Source organism: Mobula birostris, chromosome 3, assembly GCF_030028105.1.
Source record: "Mobula birostris isolate sMobBir1 chromosome 3, sMobBir1.hap1, whole genome shotgun sequence".
NCBI classification, from domain to species: Eukaryota; Metazoa; Chordata; class Chondrichthyes; order Myliobatiformes; family Myliobatidae; genus Mobula; species Mobula birostris.
In genome coordinates this window covers 220,883,977-220,899,730 of record NC_092372.1, presented here as the reverse complement: position 1 = coordinate 220,899,730, position 15,754 = coordinate 220,883,977, and the positions used below count along the sequence as shown (strand labels likewise).

The 15,754-nt window shown below is 46.3% G+C and overlaps 1 protein-coding gene across 2 annotated transcripts in view; it reads right to left on the bottom strand.

Annotated features, from left to right (window-relative positions):
* The window catches only part of LOC140195586 (secretin receptor-like), a 59,849-nt gene that overhangs the window by 28,111 nt on the left and 15,984 nt on the right, over window positions 1-15,754 (bottom strand). For both annotated transcript variants that reach the window (XM_072254191.1, XM_072254190.1), the window contains exons 3-4: window positions 8,392-8,499; window positions 4,074-4,174 (exon numbers count right to left, since the gene is read on the bottom strand). In XM_072254191.1, the coding sequence (XP_072110292.1) occupies window positions 4,074-4,174; window positions 8,392-8,499 (209 nt within the window). The remainder of the gene's footprint in view (window positions 1-4,073; window positions 4,175-8,391; window positions 8,500-15,754) is intronic.

Sequence of the window (15,754 nt, the reverse complement as noted above, 5' to 3'; positions counted from 1 at the left end):
AGGACAGAAAACATCCTCCGCCACCTCCAGTTTAAATTCCATGCGGAATATTTTGGAGGATCAAGAACCGAAAACCAAGGTGATTTACCTATTTATGCAAGTACTTCTCTGACAACAGATATGTAACAGCCTGATGTAACATTGTATGGAAATACAAGATAACACTGACGCAGTCATATTTTATACATTTAACAAGGTGCTTTATTAATGCAACAGAGTTAGTCAGTTTTTCAATGTTCATCGTCAGCTGGGTCATATTGTCCGTGAACTCCCTGTCGGTTGCCTCCATACACTCCAGTATTTGTTTTTTTAGTTTTAAGTTCCTCCTGCGTTAGAGCCAAGAGCAATTCCTTTTAAGTTTTTCTACTCTGTAACTGGACAAACGCGCACTAAGTATACCGTTTCCTCTTCACTTGTTTCCTGTGTGTCCTGCGCGTGCCCAGTAGGAGGAGGTTCGCCCAAATATCTACCTAATGTGGACAGAGATATTTTGAAAAACGCTTAGTGTGGACGCCTGTCGTTTTTACTCGAAACCGGCGTTTTCAAAATTATCCGGTGTAGTGTGGACGTAGCCTCAATGGATGCTTTTTTTTTTGTTTTTCACACCATTCTCTGTAAAATCTAGAGACTGTCGTGTGTGAAAATCCCAGGAGATCAGCAGTTTCTGTGGTAATCAAACCATCCCATCTGGCACCAACAATCATTCCAGGGTCAAAGTCACTTAGATCATATTTCTTTCTCATTCTGATGTTTGGTCTGAACAACAACTGAACCTTTTGACTATATCTGCATAACTTTATGCATTGAGTTGGTGTCATAAGATTGACTGATTAGATATTTGCATTAACGAGCAGGTACCTAATGAAGTGGACACCGAATGTATATTTATGAGAATCTGAACTTCTTCAATCTCAGAGAACTCTTCAACTCCATTAGTTGCATCTATCAAGCTGGTCTTGTCACTGTAATACTCGAGACTTGCCAAATTTAGAAGACAAGTTATATATTCCCTTCATTCAAATTAAGCCTGTTCTAACACCTTTACATAATAATATTCATCTAGATGTTTGAGGTGATGATGCTTGAAATAATACTGTCATTAAGATTGCAGATGTTTCAGAGGGACGGGTATTGTTTGTCATCTAGATCACCAAGCTGGACGAGAATGTACTAGGATATTTGATGAGTTTTCTGACAACACTGGGGTATCAGAATCAGGTTTATCATCACTGGAATATATCATGAAACTTCTTGTTTTGCAGCTTCAGTTGAGTGCAATGCATAAAAGAATTACTATAAGTTACAATGAGAAATACAAAAAATAAGTCGTGTAAAAATGGAGTAAAACAGTGAGGTGGTCATGGACTTCAGGAAGGCGTGGGAGGGTGCAATGCACACTCTCCTGTTTAGGTCAACAGTGTGTCTTATGGTCTTATGAAGAGGGTTGAAAGCTTTAACTTCCTAGGTGTGAATATCTATCCCAGTCCAACCACGGCCAATGAATAGGCTCTCCAGTGCCTTTCTTTGCTTAGGAGGCTGAAGAAACTTGGCATGACCCCTCTTGACCCATACCAATTTCTACCAAAAGCACCACAGAAAGCATCCTATCTGGATGCATCACACCCGGCACGGCAACTACCCCGCCCATGACTGCCAGAAACTACAGAGAGTTGTGGGGACACAGCTCGGCGCATCACAGAAACTAGCCTTTTCTCCATGGACTCGCTGCCTTGGTCAAAGACCCCACTCACCCTGGGCATTCTCCCTTCGGGCAGAAGATACAAAAGCCTGAATGCACGTACCACCAGGCTCAGGGCAGCTTCTACCCCACTGTTATAAGACTATTGAATGGTTCCCTAGTATAGCTCAGATATGTCAGTTCCCTAGACTCTTCACCTCGCAATCTATCTCATTGTCTTGCACCTTATTGTCTACCTGCACTCCCCTTTCCCAGTAACTTATTCTTTTCCATCTACACTAACACTGATGTGATGAAATGATCTGTGTGGATGGCATGCAAAACAATGTTTTTCACTGTACTGACAATAATACACCAAGTCTATTAAAAATATACAGTGGGCAATGGTAAAGGTTATCAGATATTACAGGGGAACCTTAATTGGCTGTGTAAGTGGGCAAAGGTATGGCAAATGCAGTTTAATATGGATAATTGCAAAGTTTTGCATTTTGGAAAGTCCATTCCAGCGAGTGCTTTCACAATGAAGACTAGGGCTCTGGGAAGTGTTGTCGAACCGAGGAACCTTAGAGTTCAGGTACATAGTTCTGTGGGTGTGGAGTTACAGGTAAATAGGGGGGTGAAGAAGGCTTCTGGCCAGCTGGCCTTTGTCAGTCAGGGTAATGAGTGCAGAAGTTGAAAGGTCATAATGTGATTGTACAGGAACGATAGTGAGGCCACATTCAGAGTATTGCGTTCAGCTTCGGTCACCCTATTATAGGAAAGATTCTATGAAATTAGTTTACAAGAATGCTGGAAAGACTTAAGGAACTGAGTTACAGAGGGATATTGGACAGGATAGGACTTTATTCCTTGGACCGTAGGGAGACTGAGGTATTACAGAGGTATATAAAATCATGCGAGGCAAAGATAGAACACACACAGTCTTTTCCTTTTGCTTGGTGAATCAAGAACTAGAGGACATTAGTTTAAGGTGAAACTTAATAGTAAACTGAGGGGCAGGATGAGCTGCCAGCGGAAGTGGCTGTGGCAGGTCCAATAACAACTCTTAACAGACCGTTGGACAGTCAGCGAGAGTAGACGAAGGGGTCATGCTAAGATCGGTTGTGGCCAAAAGCAGGGAGGAGGGAAGGGGAAGATGTGAGTGGTGTTAGGGTCCCATTGGAGTGAGTGGAATGGCAAAGATTGAGAAGGACAGTGGGATGAAAGGTGAGGACCAGGGGAGGAGGGAGGGAGGGACCAGTCGTGTGGGAAATGAAGGAAATCCGTCAACAACGGCAACATTTCCCGAGGAAGAAAGACATTGATGTGGTATTTAGAAGACCACTTGAATAGCCATGGTACTTAAGGCTGTGGGACAAGGGCTCGAAATTCAAGTAGAGTAAGGCACTGTCCCAGCACAGGAATGACGAGCTGAAAGGCTTGGTCCTAGGGCTCCGGGATTGTAAGTTTTTCTGATTCCCATTCAACAGATAGAACTATCGAGAATATGAGGTGCATAACTCTGAGGCATTTGGAGAGGAGTCTAGGAGGAATGGTACTATGCAGAGAGTGGTGGTATACTTTGTCGAGGGTGTGGTAGAGCAGATACATTAGGAAGCCCTTAGATAAGCACATAGATGGGTGAAAGATGGAGGTTTACATGGGAGGGAAGGGTTGGATTGACCTTGAAGTGGGATAAAATATCAGCACAATATTGTGGACCAAAGGACCTGCAGTTTTCTATGCAAACACGAGGAAGTCTGCAGATGCTGGAAATTCAAGCAACACACATCAAAGTTGCTGGTGAATGCAGCAGGCCAGGCAGCATCTCTAGGAAGAGGTACAGTCGACGTTTCGGGCCGAGACCCTTCATCAGGACTAACTGAAGGAAGAGCTAGTAAGAGATTTGAAAGTGGGAGGGGGAGGGGGAGATCCAAAATGATAGGAGGAGACAGGAGGGGGAGGGATGGACCAAGAGCTGGACAGGTGATTGGCAAAAGGGATATGAGAGGATCATGGGACAGGAGGCCCAGGGAGAAAGAATAGGCGAGGGGGGAATCCCAGAGGATGGGCGAGGGGGGAATCCCAGAGGATGGGCAAGGGGTATAGTCAGAGGGACAGAGGGAGAAAAAGGAGAGAGAGAAAGAATGTGTGCATATAAATAAATAACGGATGGGGTACGAGGGGGAGGTGGGATATTAGCGGAAGTTAGAGAAGTCAATATTCATGCCATCAGGTTGGACGCTACCCAGACAGAATATAAGGTGTTGTTCCTCCAACCCGAGTGTGATTTCATCTTTACAGTAGAGGAGGCAGTGGATAGACATATCAGAATCTATGTTGCAGGTTTTAAGGCCAAATGGCAACTGTCAAAGGCTTCTCAAAGAACAGGCACCTTGCCAGATTCCGAGGAGTCATCCAGCAATACGCAAGTCTCCCAGAAACTGGGCATTACGTTACTCCACCCATTCTCCGTGCAAGTTCGGTACAGCACACCTGAAAAAAACCACAGAGGTGAGCGCGGGATTGAAGAGAAATGAACAAAGGATGGCCCGTAGGCAGCAGGAGCTATCCAACAAGTCTCAAGTCTGCTCATTTGCTTTTCGGCAAGATTAACTTTATTTGTCACATTTACATCGTAACCTTGATACACACAGTGAAATGTGTCACGTCAAATCAAATCAATAAGGCTTGTGCTGGGCAGCTCACAGTGTCATTACCCTTCCAATGCCTACATAGCATGGCTGCAACTCACTAACCCTAGTCATATGTCATTGTAGGAGGAAACTGCAATGAGGAGGAGAAGATGGCAGTGCGACGCAGCGCGAGCGGCCGCTCTGGAACGATATCTGTATTTGTTAAGTAGGGTACCGTGCACAATTCTGATTTGATGGAGATAGACTTGAGAGCACGGAGGAACATCTGGAGAAACTTCTGAAATGCCCGTTTCGCTGCCACTGTTACTGTGCGATCCAGGATCTCCGGAGGAGAAGGCCCTGAATCCTCGGCTTTGCTTGTTTCGGCGGCCGGGGTGAGGTCAAAGGCGCTCGGCAGAGGATGGCGCTCGGGAGGCTGTATCGGAGGGGCTGGTCGGAGGCTCGAAGTTTTCGGCCGGACTCAGTCAGCTGTGGTCGGCTGCTTCCAATGCATCAGCAGTTGTCAGTTGTCAGCGCCTGGAGGTTTATGGCAGGGAGTTTCTCCCAATTTGCCGCCTGCTATCAGGAACTATAGGAGTCGATCGGGACTTTGAGACTTTTTTTACTGTGCCCATGGTCTATTCTTTATCAAACTATGGTATTGTTTTGCACTGCTGTAACTATATGTTATAATTACTGTATGTGGTTTTGTCAGTGTTAGTCTTTGGTTTGTTCTGTTTTTGTGTGATATCACTCTGGAGGAACATTGGATCATTTCTTAATGCATGCATTTCTAAATGACAATAAACGAGGACTGAGTGTCCTCATAATCTAATCTAAACTGGAGCACCTGGAGGAAACCCACACCGGCACGGGGTGAACGTGCAAACTCCTGACAGGCATGCACTTTAACCCATTGTAAAGCTCTTTGAACTACATCACCTGCCTTAAATGTGCTCTATAAATAAGCTATTATTATTATTAGTTTAAGAATCATATGTGGTAATGCAGCTGAATTCACTCACAAGCACGTTTCAGCGCAGTGGCGCAGCGGGCAGAGCCGCTGCCTGGCAATCCTGGTGACCTGCGTCCAATCCCCACTCTGAGCGCGGTAACAGTGGAGATGGCCGCATGATCATTGCTGCCTTCTGTCAGTTGGTTTGGATGAAAGTGAGATAGGGTGGGTAGGCAAGTTTGCAGAAAATACAGAAAATGGTGATATTGTTGATTGCATAGATGTTTGCTAAAGGACACAGCAGGAGACAGAACAGTGACCGATATGGGCAGGGAAGCGGCAAATGGAGGTGCTGCACTTTGGGAGATCCAGCACAGATGGAAAGTATTGTGCTCAGTTCTGGTCGCCTCATTAGAGGAAGGATGTGGAAGCTTCAGAGAGGGGGTGGAGGAGACTTACCAGGGTGCTGACTGGGTTAGAGAGCATGTCTTATGGGGACAGCTAGAGCAAGCTAAGGCTTTTCTCTTTAGCGTGAAAGAGGAGGGGAAGTGACTCGATAGAGGTGCTCAAAATGGAAAGAGGCATAGATCGAGTGGATAGCCAGAGACTTTTCCCAGGATGAAAATGGCTAATACCAGGGATCATAAGTTTACGGTGATTGGAGGAAAGTAGAGAGAAAGTCAGACGTATTTTTTTTTTACACACAGAGAGTGGAGGGTGCATGAAATGCCCTGACAGTGATGGTGGTAGAAGCAGATATATTAGGGGCAATAAAGAGACTCTTAGATGGGTACACAGATGATAGCAAAATGGAGGACTATGTAGGAGGGAAGGGTTAGATTGCTCTTATGGTAGGTTAAAAGGTCGGCACAACATTGTGGGCTGAAGGGCCCATACTGTACTGTAGTGTTCTATGTATGTTCTACATAGGACATGGCAGGATCTTAACAGCATTGATATACAGAGATATTGGGGTCCAGGTACATATCTCATAGCATTCACTCCAGGACCACCAGATTCAAAAATAATTACTTTCCACAAGAAGTAAGGCTGATCAACACCTCCACCCAGCAACTCCACCATTATTTCCCATCAATCTATGTAGAGCCTAGATCACTTTATGGACATACAATCTATCTAAGTACATAAGTATCTTATGTGTTTACAGTTATTGTGTTTACTATTATTATTTTTATTTGTTATCTCATGGTTTTTTGTGCTGCATCAGATCCAGAGTAGCAATTATTTTGTTCTCCTTACACTTGTGTAGAGGAAATGACATCAAACAAGTCTTGAATCTTGACAAGTAGCCACACAGGTTGATAGGATGGTTAAGAAGGCATATGCCATGCTTGCCTTACTTAGTTGAGACATTGAGTTAGGAAGCTATGTTGCAACTTTATAGAACTCTAGTTAGGCCACATCAGAGCCTCATTATTGGAAGGGTGTAGAGGCTCTGGAGAGGGTGCAAGAGAGGTTCACCATGACGATGCCTGGATTAAGAGGACATGTGGTATCGGGTGAAGTTGGGCAAAGTTGGGTTGTTTCCTTTGGAATGGTGGAGGCTGAGGAGAGACCTGATAGATGTTTGTGAAATTATGAGTTGCGTAGATAGGGCAGATTCCTAACCCAGCGCAGAAACGCGGAATTCTAGAAGGGGATAACTTTAAGGTGAGTGTTAGTGGAGAGCGGGCCACGGAAGAAAGGGAAGGAGGAGGAGGATCAGAGGGAGGTGATGGGCAGATGAGGAGAAGAGAGAGGGTGAGAAGGTAATAAGAATGAGGAATGGAGAAAGAGAGAAGGAGGGAGGGAAGAGAGGAAGGGAAGAGATTACCAGAAGTTAGAGAAATCGATGTTCCTGCCATCAGGTAGGAGGCTATCCAGGTGGAATATGAGATGACAAACATGGTCCACTGTCCTCTCCTATTAGACTCCTTCTCATTCAGCCCTTTATCTCTTCCATCTATCCCCCCTTAGCTTCTTACTTCATCGTTCCTCCCCACTAACCTTCCCTCTCATCTGGTCTCACCTATTGCTTGTCAGCTTGTCCCATTTCTTATTCCGGCTTCTGCTCCCAGTACTGATGAAGGGCCTCAGTCTGAAATGTTATTCCCTTCCACAGATGCTGCCTGACCTGTTGAGTTCCTCCAGCCTTTTTGTGTGTGATACAGTCAGTACCCTTCCCAAGTTTGTAAAGTCTAGTAGTACAGGGCATGCATTTAAGGTGAGAGGGAGAAGTACAAGGAGGTATCAAGACTTTGAGGGAGTCAAGAAAAAGTTTTGGTTTGTAGGGGTGGTTCTGGGAACAGCATAAGTAGCTAGGGGTCATGTTAGGGTTTAGGGACATAGATGAAGGTGAGTTAGAGCTCAGGGGTAGTAAATTAATTGTCTGGCAGCAGTTTGAGTCCGAAGGGGTGTGCTCCGTGGTTAACGCCAGTGATCCCGGAGGTCAAGTCCATTAGTGTTGAGTTTGGAAAGTCCCTGTCCCAGGTCAGAGGTTTGTACGGGCAGCGAGTCCTGGCTATGGACAGGCAGGTGACCCCTAAGTCACTGGGGTCGGAGGTCTGTGCGAGTCCAGAAGTCGCGGCCCAAAGGTCAAACCTGGCCAAATCTGGAGGGCAAAGCTGAAGGTCAAAGTCCAGAGCAGGGTGAGACCACAGGTAGAAGCCTGAAGATCAAAGACTGAAGATAAAGGTCTGAAGGAGTAGCGAGGGCCCGGGTCACTAGGGTCGGAAATCCACAGGAATCAGGAAGTCGCGGCCCGGATATCAAACCCATGATAGGCAAGTCCTGGGGCGAATGAGAAGTTGTAGGTCTGACGTCAGAGAGTCTAAGAATCTGGGTGCAAGGACTAGAGGGCGGAGGAGGTCTATCTGTGTGTGGGAGTGGAAAGCGGGCATTTTTGCTGTTATTGACCTGTCTTGATTTTGATGTTCTGCTGAACATGGTAAGCAAGCTATGCTGGCACTGGAATGTGTGGTGAGACTTGCGGGCTGCCCCCCAGCACACTACCAGGTGTGTTGGCTGTTAATGCAAATGGTACATTTCACTGTATGTTCCGCTGTACACATGATCAATAAATGAATCTGAATCTGATGGAAGCAAAAAGAATCGAAGTTTACCTTGCTGAATTATGTAGGGATCCAGGAAACTCGGACAGGAGCTGTTGACCACCTCCCCGACGACGCTTCTAGGCCAGCAGATCAGGGCACGCCAGTCACTGGGACAATCTGCAGAGAGACCAGACAGGGCCCCAGCCCATCATCAGACAGGAAGCACAAGTCACCTCCACACTTACAGATGCTCCCTTACTCCAGTGGGCAATAATACCGCAAGTCAGAGGAGCAGAATCAGGCCATTCAGCCTGTCGAGTCTGTTCCATCATGGCTGATTTGTTTTTCCTCTCAACCCCGTTCTCCTGCTTTCCCCTGTAACCTTTGAACCTATCAACTTCCATTTTAAATATACCTAATGACTTGGCCTCCACAGCTGCCTGTGGCAATGAATTTCACAGATTCACCATCCTCTGGCTAAAGAAATTCCTCCTCACCTCCACTCTAAAGCAACAATCTTCTACTCTGAGACTGTGCACTTTGATCCACGATTCTACACGTCCACCCAAAGCTCAAAGTAAACTTATTATCAAGGTATATATATGTCACTATATACAACCCTGAGATTCATTCTCTTGTGGGCATACCCAATAATTCTTTTCTTTCTCTAATCTTTTTATTAGTTTTCAAATTCATAAACTTAATAACAATAGAGATTGGAATTACATTATTGGTAATAAATATATACAAAAGAAACTACAAATAGTACAAGTGTAATAGACTTCCAAACTCTTAATATAATTAATCATGAGGAGAAAAGAAATAAAAAGGAAAGGATATCACAAAGAAAAACCCCAAAAAACAAAAAAGAAGCTTAAAAAAGAGCTAAATTACTAAACCCAAAAGAAAAAAAACAAACAGAACAAAACAGGGCTGAACCAATATATTAGATCGAATACATTCATTAATGTTGTCAACGCCGCTCCTCAATTCATATATTCTGTTAATAAAAAGGATTTGGGAAAGATCAAACTACATCATATGAAAATGTTGAATAAATGGCTTCCAAGTCTCTTCAAATTTAACTGAAGGATCAAAAATGACACTTCTGATTTTTTTCTAAATTTAAACATTATATAGTTTGGCAAAACCATTGAAATGTAGTAGGGGGATTGATCTCTTTCCAATTCAATAAAGTGGATCTTCCGGCCATTAATGTAACAAATGCGATCATCAGACGGGCTGAAGAGGATAAAGAGCTGTGTTCCATCATCGACAAACCAAAAATTGCCGTAATAGCAGCACACATCAAAGTTGCTGGTGAACGCAGCAGGCCAGGCAGCATCTGTAGGAAGAGGCGCAGTCGACGTTTCAGGCCGAGACCCTTCGTCAGGACTAACTGAAGGAAGAGTGAGTAAGGAATTTGAAAGTTGGAGGGGGAGGGGGAGATCCAAAATGATAGGAGAAGACAGGAGGGGGAGGGATGGAGCCAAGACTCGTTGACTTTATTAACTTTGCCTCCAACTTTCACCCTGCCCTCAAGTTTACCTGGTCCATTTCCGACACTTCCCTCCCCTTTTTAGATCTTTCTGTCTCTGTCTCTGGAGACAGCTTATCCACTGATGTCTACTATAAGCCTACTGACTCTCACAGCTATCTGGACTATTCCTCTTCTCACCCTGTCTCTTGCAAAAATGCCATCCCCTACCGTAGCCCTGTACTCAGCCTCATCTCCCTTGCTGATGCATCCAACTATGGCAGAGTCATCCGAAAACTTCTGAAGATGACAAGACTCTGTGCAGTAGTTGAAGTCTGAGGTGTAAATGGTGAAGTAACTGTTCCTGACTGTGGTGGTGTGGGTCCTGAGGCTCCTGTACTTTCTGCTTGATGGCAGCAGCGAGAAGGGAGCATGTCCTGGGTGGTGGGGGTCCCTGATGATGGATGCTGCTTTCCTGCGACAACGCTCCATATAGATGTGCTCGATGGCAGGGAGCTCTTTACTCGTGATGTACTGGGCTGCACCTACTAATTTTTGTAAGATTTTCCATTCAAGGGTATTGGTGTTTTCAAACCAGGCTGTAATGCAACCAATCAATATACCCTCCACTACACATTTATAGAAACTTATCAAAGTTTTAGATGTCAAGCAGAATGTCTGCAAACTCTTGAGGAAGTAGAGGCACTGCTGTGCTTTCTTCGTAATGGTACTTACGCGCTGGGCCCAAGACTGATCCTCTGCAATAACAGTGAGGAATGTAAAGTTGCTGATCATCTCCACCTCTGATTCTCCAATGAGGAACACCTCAGGGACCTCCTGTTGCCTTCTCCTGAAGTTAATAATCAGCTCCTCGATTTTGCTGACGTTGAGTCAGAGGATGTTGTTATGGCACCACTCAGCCAGATTTTTAATCTCCCAGGTGGAAGACACTACTAATGCTACTGTAAGTGGTATTGGAATTGGTTTATTTTTGTCACAGGTACTGAGATATATTGAAAAGCTTGTCTTGCATACTGTTCGTACAGATCAGATCATTACACAGTACATTGAGCTAGAAATAAGGAAAACAGTAACAATGCAGAATAAAGTGTAACAGCTACCAAAAGAGTGCAGTGCAGGTAAACGATGAAGTGCAAGATCGTTAACAGTGTTAATGAGCAGAGGGATCTTGGAGTCCAAGTCCATTGCTCCCTGAAAGTGCCGACAGAGGTTGCTGATAGGGTGGTTAAGAAGGCATATGACACGCTTGCCCTTGTTATTCGAGGCATTGAGTTCAAAACTCAGGAAGTTATGTTGCAGCTTTATAAAACTCCAGTTAGGTCACATTTAGGGTACTGCACACAGCTCTGGTCTCCCCATGACAGAAGAGATGTCGATGTTTTGGGGAGGGTGCAAAAGAGGTTTACCTGGATTAAAGAGCTTGTGCTGTAACGAGAGGCTGGACAGACCTGGGATGTTTTCTCTGGAGCGGAGATCTGATAGAGGCTTATAAGGTAATGAGAGACGTAGATAGAGTAGACAGACAGTATCTTTCACCCAAGCATTGAAATGTGCAATGCCAGAGAGCATGCTTTTCAAATTAAAAAGGAGATGTGAGAGCAAGTTGTTTTTTTTATACAGATAGGGCTTGGAGTGCTGGTAGAGGCGTTTACGTTAGAGACTTTTAAGAGACTTTTAGATAGGCTCATGAATGTGAGAGAAATGTGAGGGGATTAGTTCCATTTTATTACAATCTGAATTGGATTAGCACAACATTGTGGGCCGAAGGTCCTAGCCCTGTGCTGTACTCATTCATGTTCTATGTCTATTATCATAACGAGGTGCATTGGAAGGCGAACGGGTGTGTTTAAAAATCCAATAGCAGCTATTCCTGAACTTGGTGGTACATGCTTTCAGGCTTTCGTATCTTCTGCCTGATGACATGGGGAATAAGGGAGAAGGCCTGGGTGGTGGTGGGGGAGGTGGTCTTTGATTACACAAAATAATCTGCAGATTCTGGGGTCAAAGCAACACTCACAACACGCTGGAAACAATCAGTCAACGTTTCAGGCCGGAACCCTTCGTCAGGACCTTTGAGTCCTGACGAAGGGTTCCGGCCCGAAACGTTGGCTGTTCTTTTCCACGGATGCTGCCCGACCTGCTGAGTTCCTCCAGCATATTATGAGTGGTCTTTGATTATGCTGGCTGCTTTACTGATGCAGTGGAACGTGTAGACAGAGTCCATGGAGGAGAGACTGGTTTTGGTGATAACCATATAACCATATAACAATTACAGCACGGAAACAGGCCATCTCGGCCCTTCTAGTCCGTGCCGAACTCTTACTCTCACCTACTCCCACCGACCTGCACTCGGCCCATAACCCTCCATTCCTTTCCTGTCCATATATCTATCCAATTTAACTTTAAACGACAACATCGAACCTGCCTCAACCACTTCCGCTGGAAGCTCGTTCCACACAGCCACCACTCTCTGAGTAAAGAAGTTCCCCCTCATGTTACCCCTAAATTTTTGCCCTTTAACTCTCAACTCATGTCCTCTTGTTTGAATCTCCCCAATTCTCAATGGAAAAAGCCTATCTACATCAACTCTATCTACATCTATCTATCTATATCTATCTACATCAACTCTATCTATCCCCCTCATAATTTTAATCAAGTCCCCCCTCAACCTTCTACACTCCAAAGAATAAAGACCTAACTTTATTCTGATGTGCTGAGCTGTGTCCACAACTCTGTGATTTCTTGCGGTCACAGACAGAACAAACATTAAAGTTCAGTGTAAATTGATTATCAAGGTTCGTGTACGTCACCATATTGAGACTCATTTTCTTGCAATCGTTCACAGAACCAAGAAACACAATAGAACCAATGAAAAACTACACACAAAAGGGCTAAGAAACCACCAATATGCAAAAGAAGACAGTCTGTGCAAATACAATAAAAAAACTTTCTATAGTAAGCCATTATGCATCCCGATAAGATGCCTTCTTTGATCATTAAAAAGAGTTCATAGAGGGGAGGCTGGTTAATGTAATGTACTGAGCTGTGTCCACAACTCTCAGCAGTTTCTTCAAATGAGGAAGTAGAAGCGCTGATGAGCTTTCTTATTTTATTTAGGGACACAGCGCGAATCAGGCCCTTTAGCTCACCGAGCTGCACTGCTCAGGAACGCACTGATTTAACCCTAATCACAGAGCAATTTACAATGACCAATCAACCTACTGACCCATACGTCCTTGCTCTGTGGGAAGAAACCAAGGCACCCAGAGGTCATGGAAAGAATATACAAACTTGCTTACAGAGGACGCTGGAATTGAACTCTGAACTCCAACGCCCTGACCTCCTATAACGTCGCTACTAGAGCTACCATTGGCCCCACGGTATCACAAAGAATCACTTCAGCTCCCTCTTTGGTGAGTCTCCCTCTCTTCTTCCTCCAATCAAATCACCTCTGGCTGAAGAGAAGTAGTTGTTCTTGAACCTGCTGTTGTGGGACTTCGGGCTTCTGTACCTCCTGGCCTGAGAAAATGGCATTGGCTGGATTGAGGGGTTTTTTGATGATGGGTGTAGCCTTTCGAGGTAGCACCTCCTCAAGGTACTCCTGATGGGCAGGGATGAAAGTGCCCGTGATGTATCGAGCTCAGTCCACTACTCTCTGCAGTTATTTACGTTCCTGGGCTATAGATAAGGTGAAAGGTCACAGACAGGGGCTGGGGGGTGGGCACAGTCTTTTCCCCAGGGTAGGGGAAATAATAAAGTTCAAAGTTTGAAGTAAACTTATATGCCACCGTATACAAACCCGAGGGCATAGGTTTAAGGTAATTCCTCCATGGACTGTCCCAAGCCTCACTGAGAGAGGAGGAGGGTTCAGCATGGGGCGAGTAACACCACCCCTTAAAAACCCAGAGCTACAGAAGCACCAAGAGAAGCTCTAAAGTCCTCATCCCTGGAAGAGGAAAGACCTTTGCCTAAAAGACATATGAAGTCTTGTGGTGAAAGCAGAAGCCACCAGGCCAATCAACCTTCTAATGGGTTAGTCTGAGGCCTATGTACCAGCAGGGGTGACGGGCTTGGTCTGAGGCTGATGTACCAGCAGGGGGGATGGGTTAGTCTGAGGCCTATGTACCAGCAGGGCGGATGGGTTAGTCTGAGGCCTATGTACCAGCAGGGCGGATGGGTTAGTCTGAGGCCTATGTACCAGCAGGGGGGATGGGTTAGTCTGAGGCCAATGTACCAGCAGGGGGGATGGGTTAGTCTGAGGCCTATGTACCAGCAGGGGGGATAGGTTAGTCTGAGGCCTATGTACCAGCAGGGCTGATGGGTTAGTCTGAGGCCTATGTACCAGCAGGGGGGAATGGGTTAGTCTGAGGCTGATGTACCAGCAGGGGGGATGGGTTAGTCTGAGGCCTATGTACCAGCAGGGGGGATGGGTTAGTCTGAGGCCTATGTACCAGCAGGGGGGATGGGTTAGTCTGAGGCCTATGTACCAGCAGGGGGGATGGGTTAGTCTGAGGCCTATGTACCAGCAGGGGGGATGGGTTAGTCTGAGGCTGATGTACCAGCAGGGGGGATGGGTTAGTCTGATGCCTATGTACCAGCAGGGCAGATGGGTTAGTCTGAGGCCTATGTACCAGCAGGGCGGATGGGTTAGTCTGAGGCCTATGTACCAGCAGGGGGGATGGGTTAGTCTGCCTATGTACCAGCAGGGGGGATAGGTTAGTCTGAGGCCTATGTACCAGCAGGGCGGATGCGTTAGTCTGAGGCCTATGTACCAGCAGGGGGGATGGGTTAGTCTGAGGCCTATGTACCAGCAGGGGGGATGGGTTAGTCTGAGGCCTATGTACCAGCAGGGGGGATAGGTTAGTCTGAGGCCTATGTACCAGCAGGGGGGATGGGTTAGTCTGAGGCCTATGTACCAGCAGGGGGGATAGGTTAGTCTGATGCCTATGTACCAGCAGGGCAGATGGGTTAGTCTGAGGCCTATGTACCAGCAGGGCTGATGGGTTAGTCTGAGGCCAATGTACCAGCAGGGGGGATGGGTTAGTCTGAGGCCTATGTACCAGCAGGGCGGATGGGTTAGTCTGAGGCCTATGTACCAGCAGGGCTGATGGGTTAGTCTGAGGCCAATGTACCAGCATGGGGGGATGGGTTAGTCTGAGGCCTATGTACCAGCAGGGCTGATGGGTTAGTCTGAGGCCAATGTACCAGCAGGGCTGATGGGTTAGTCTGAGGCCTATGTACCAGCAGGGGTGATGGCTTAGTCTGAGGCCTATGTACCAGCTGTGGTGACGGGCTTAGTCTGAGGCCTATGGACCAGCAGTGGTGATGGGCTTGGTCTGAGGCCTATATACCAGCAGGGGTGACGGGCTTAGTCTGAGGCCGATGTACCAGCAGGGATGATGGGCTTGGTCTGAGGCCTATGTACCAGCTGTGGTGACGGGCTTAGTCTGAGGCCTATGTACCAGCAGGGGTGACGGGCTTGGTCTGAGGCCGATGTACCAGCAGGGGTTACGGGCTTAGTCTGAGGCCTATATACCAGCAGGGGTGACGGGCTTGGTCTGAGGCCGATGTACCAGCAGGGATGATGGGCTGAAGAAAAAGAAGAATAGGTTTAAGATGACACAGAAAAAACTTAAAGAGGGACAACTTTTCCAAACCGAAGGCGGTGAGAATGCGGAACAAGCTGCTGGAGGAAGTGGTTGAGGCAGGTATCCTTCAAGAAGCATTTGGAAAGGTACGGGGAGGGACGAGGCTGTAAGGAAATGGGCTGAACACAGGACATCGAGACTAGCGAATGATGGGCTGAATAGCCTCTGTCTGTGCTGTACCACTCTATGTCACTGTGGGTGGTGGGCACATTATAGGAAGAGGGGAGCACACTGGGGACGGGACAGAGGAGATACTCCGGGACGTGCCAGTGTGCCACGGGGAACA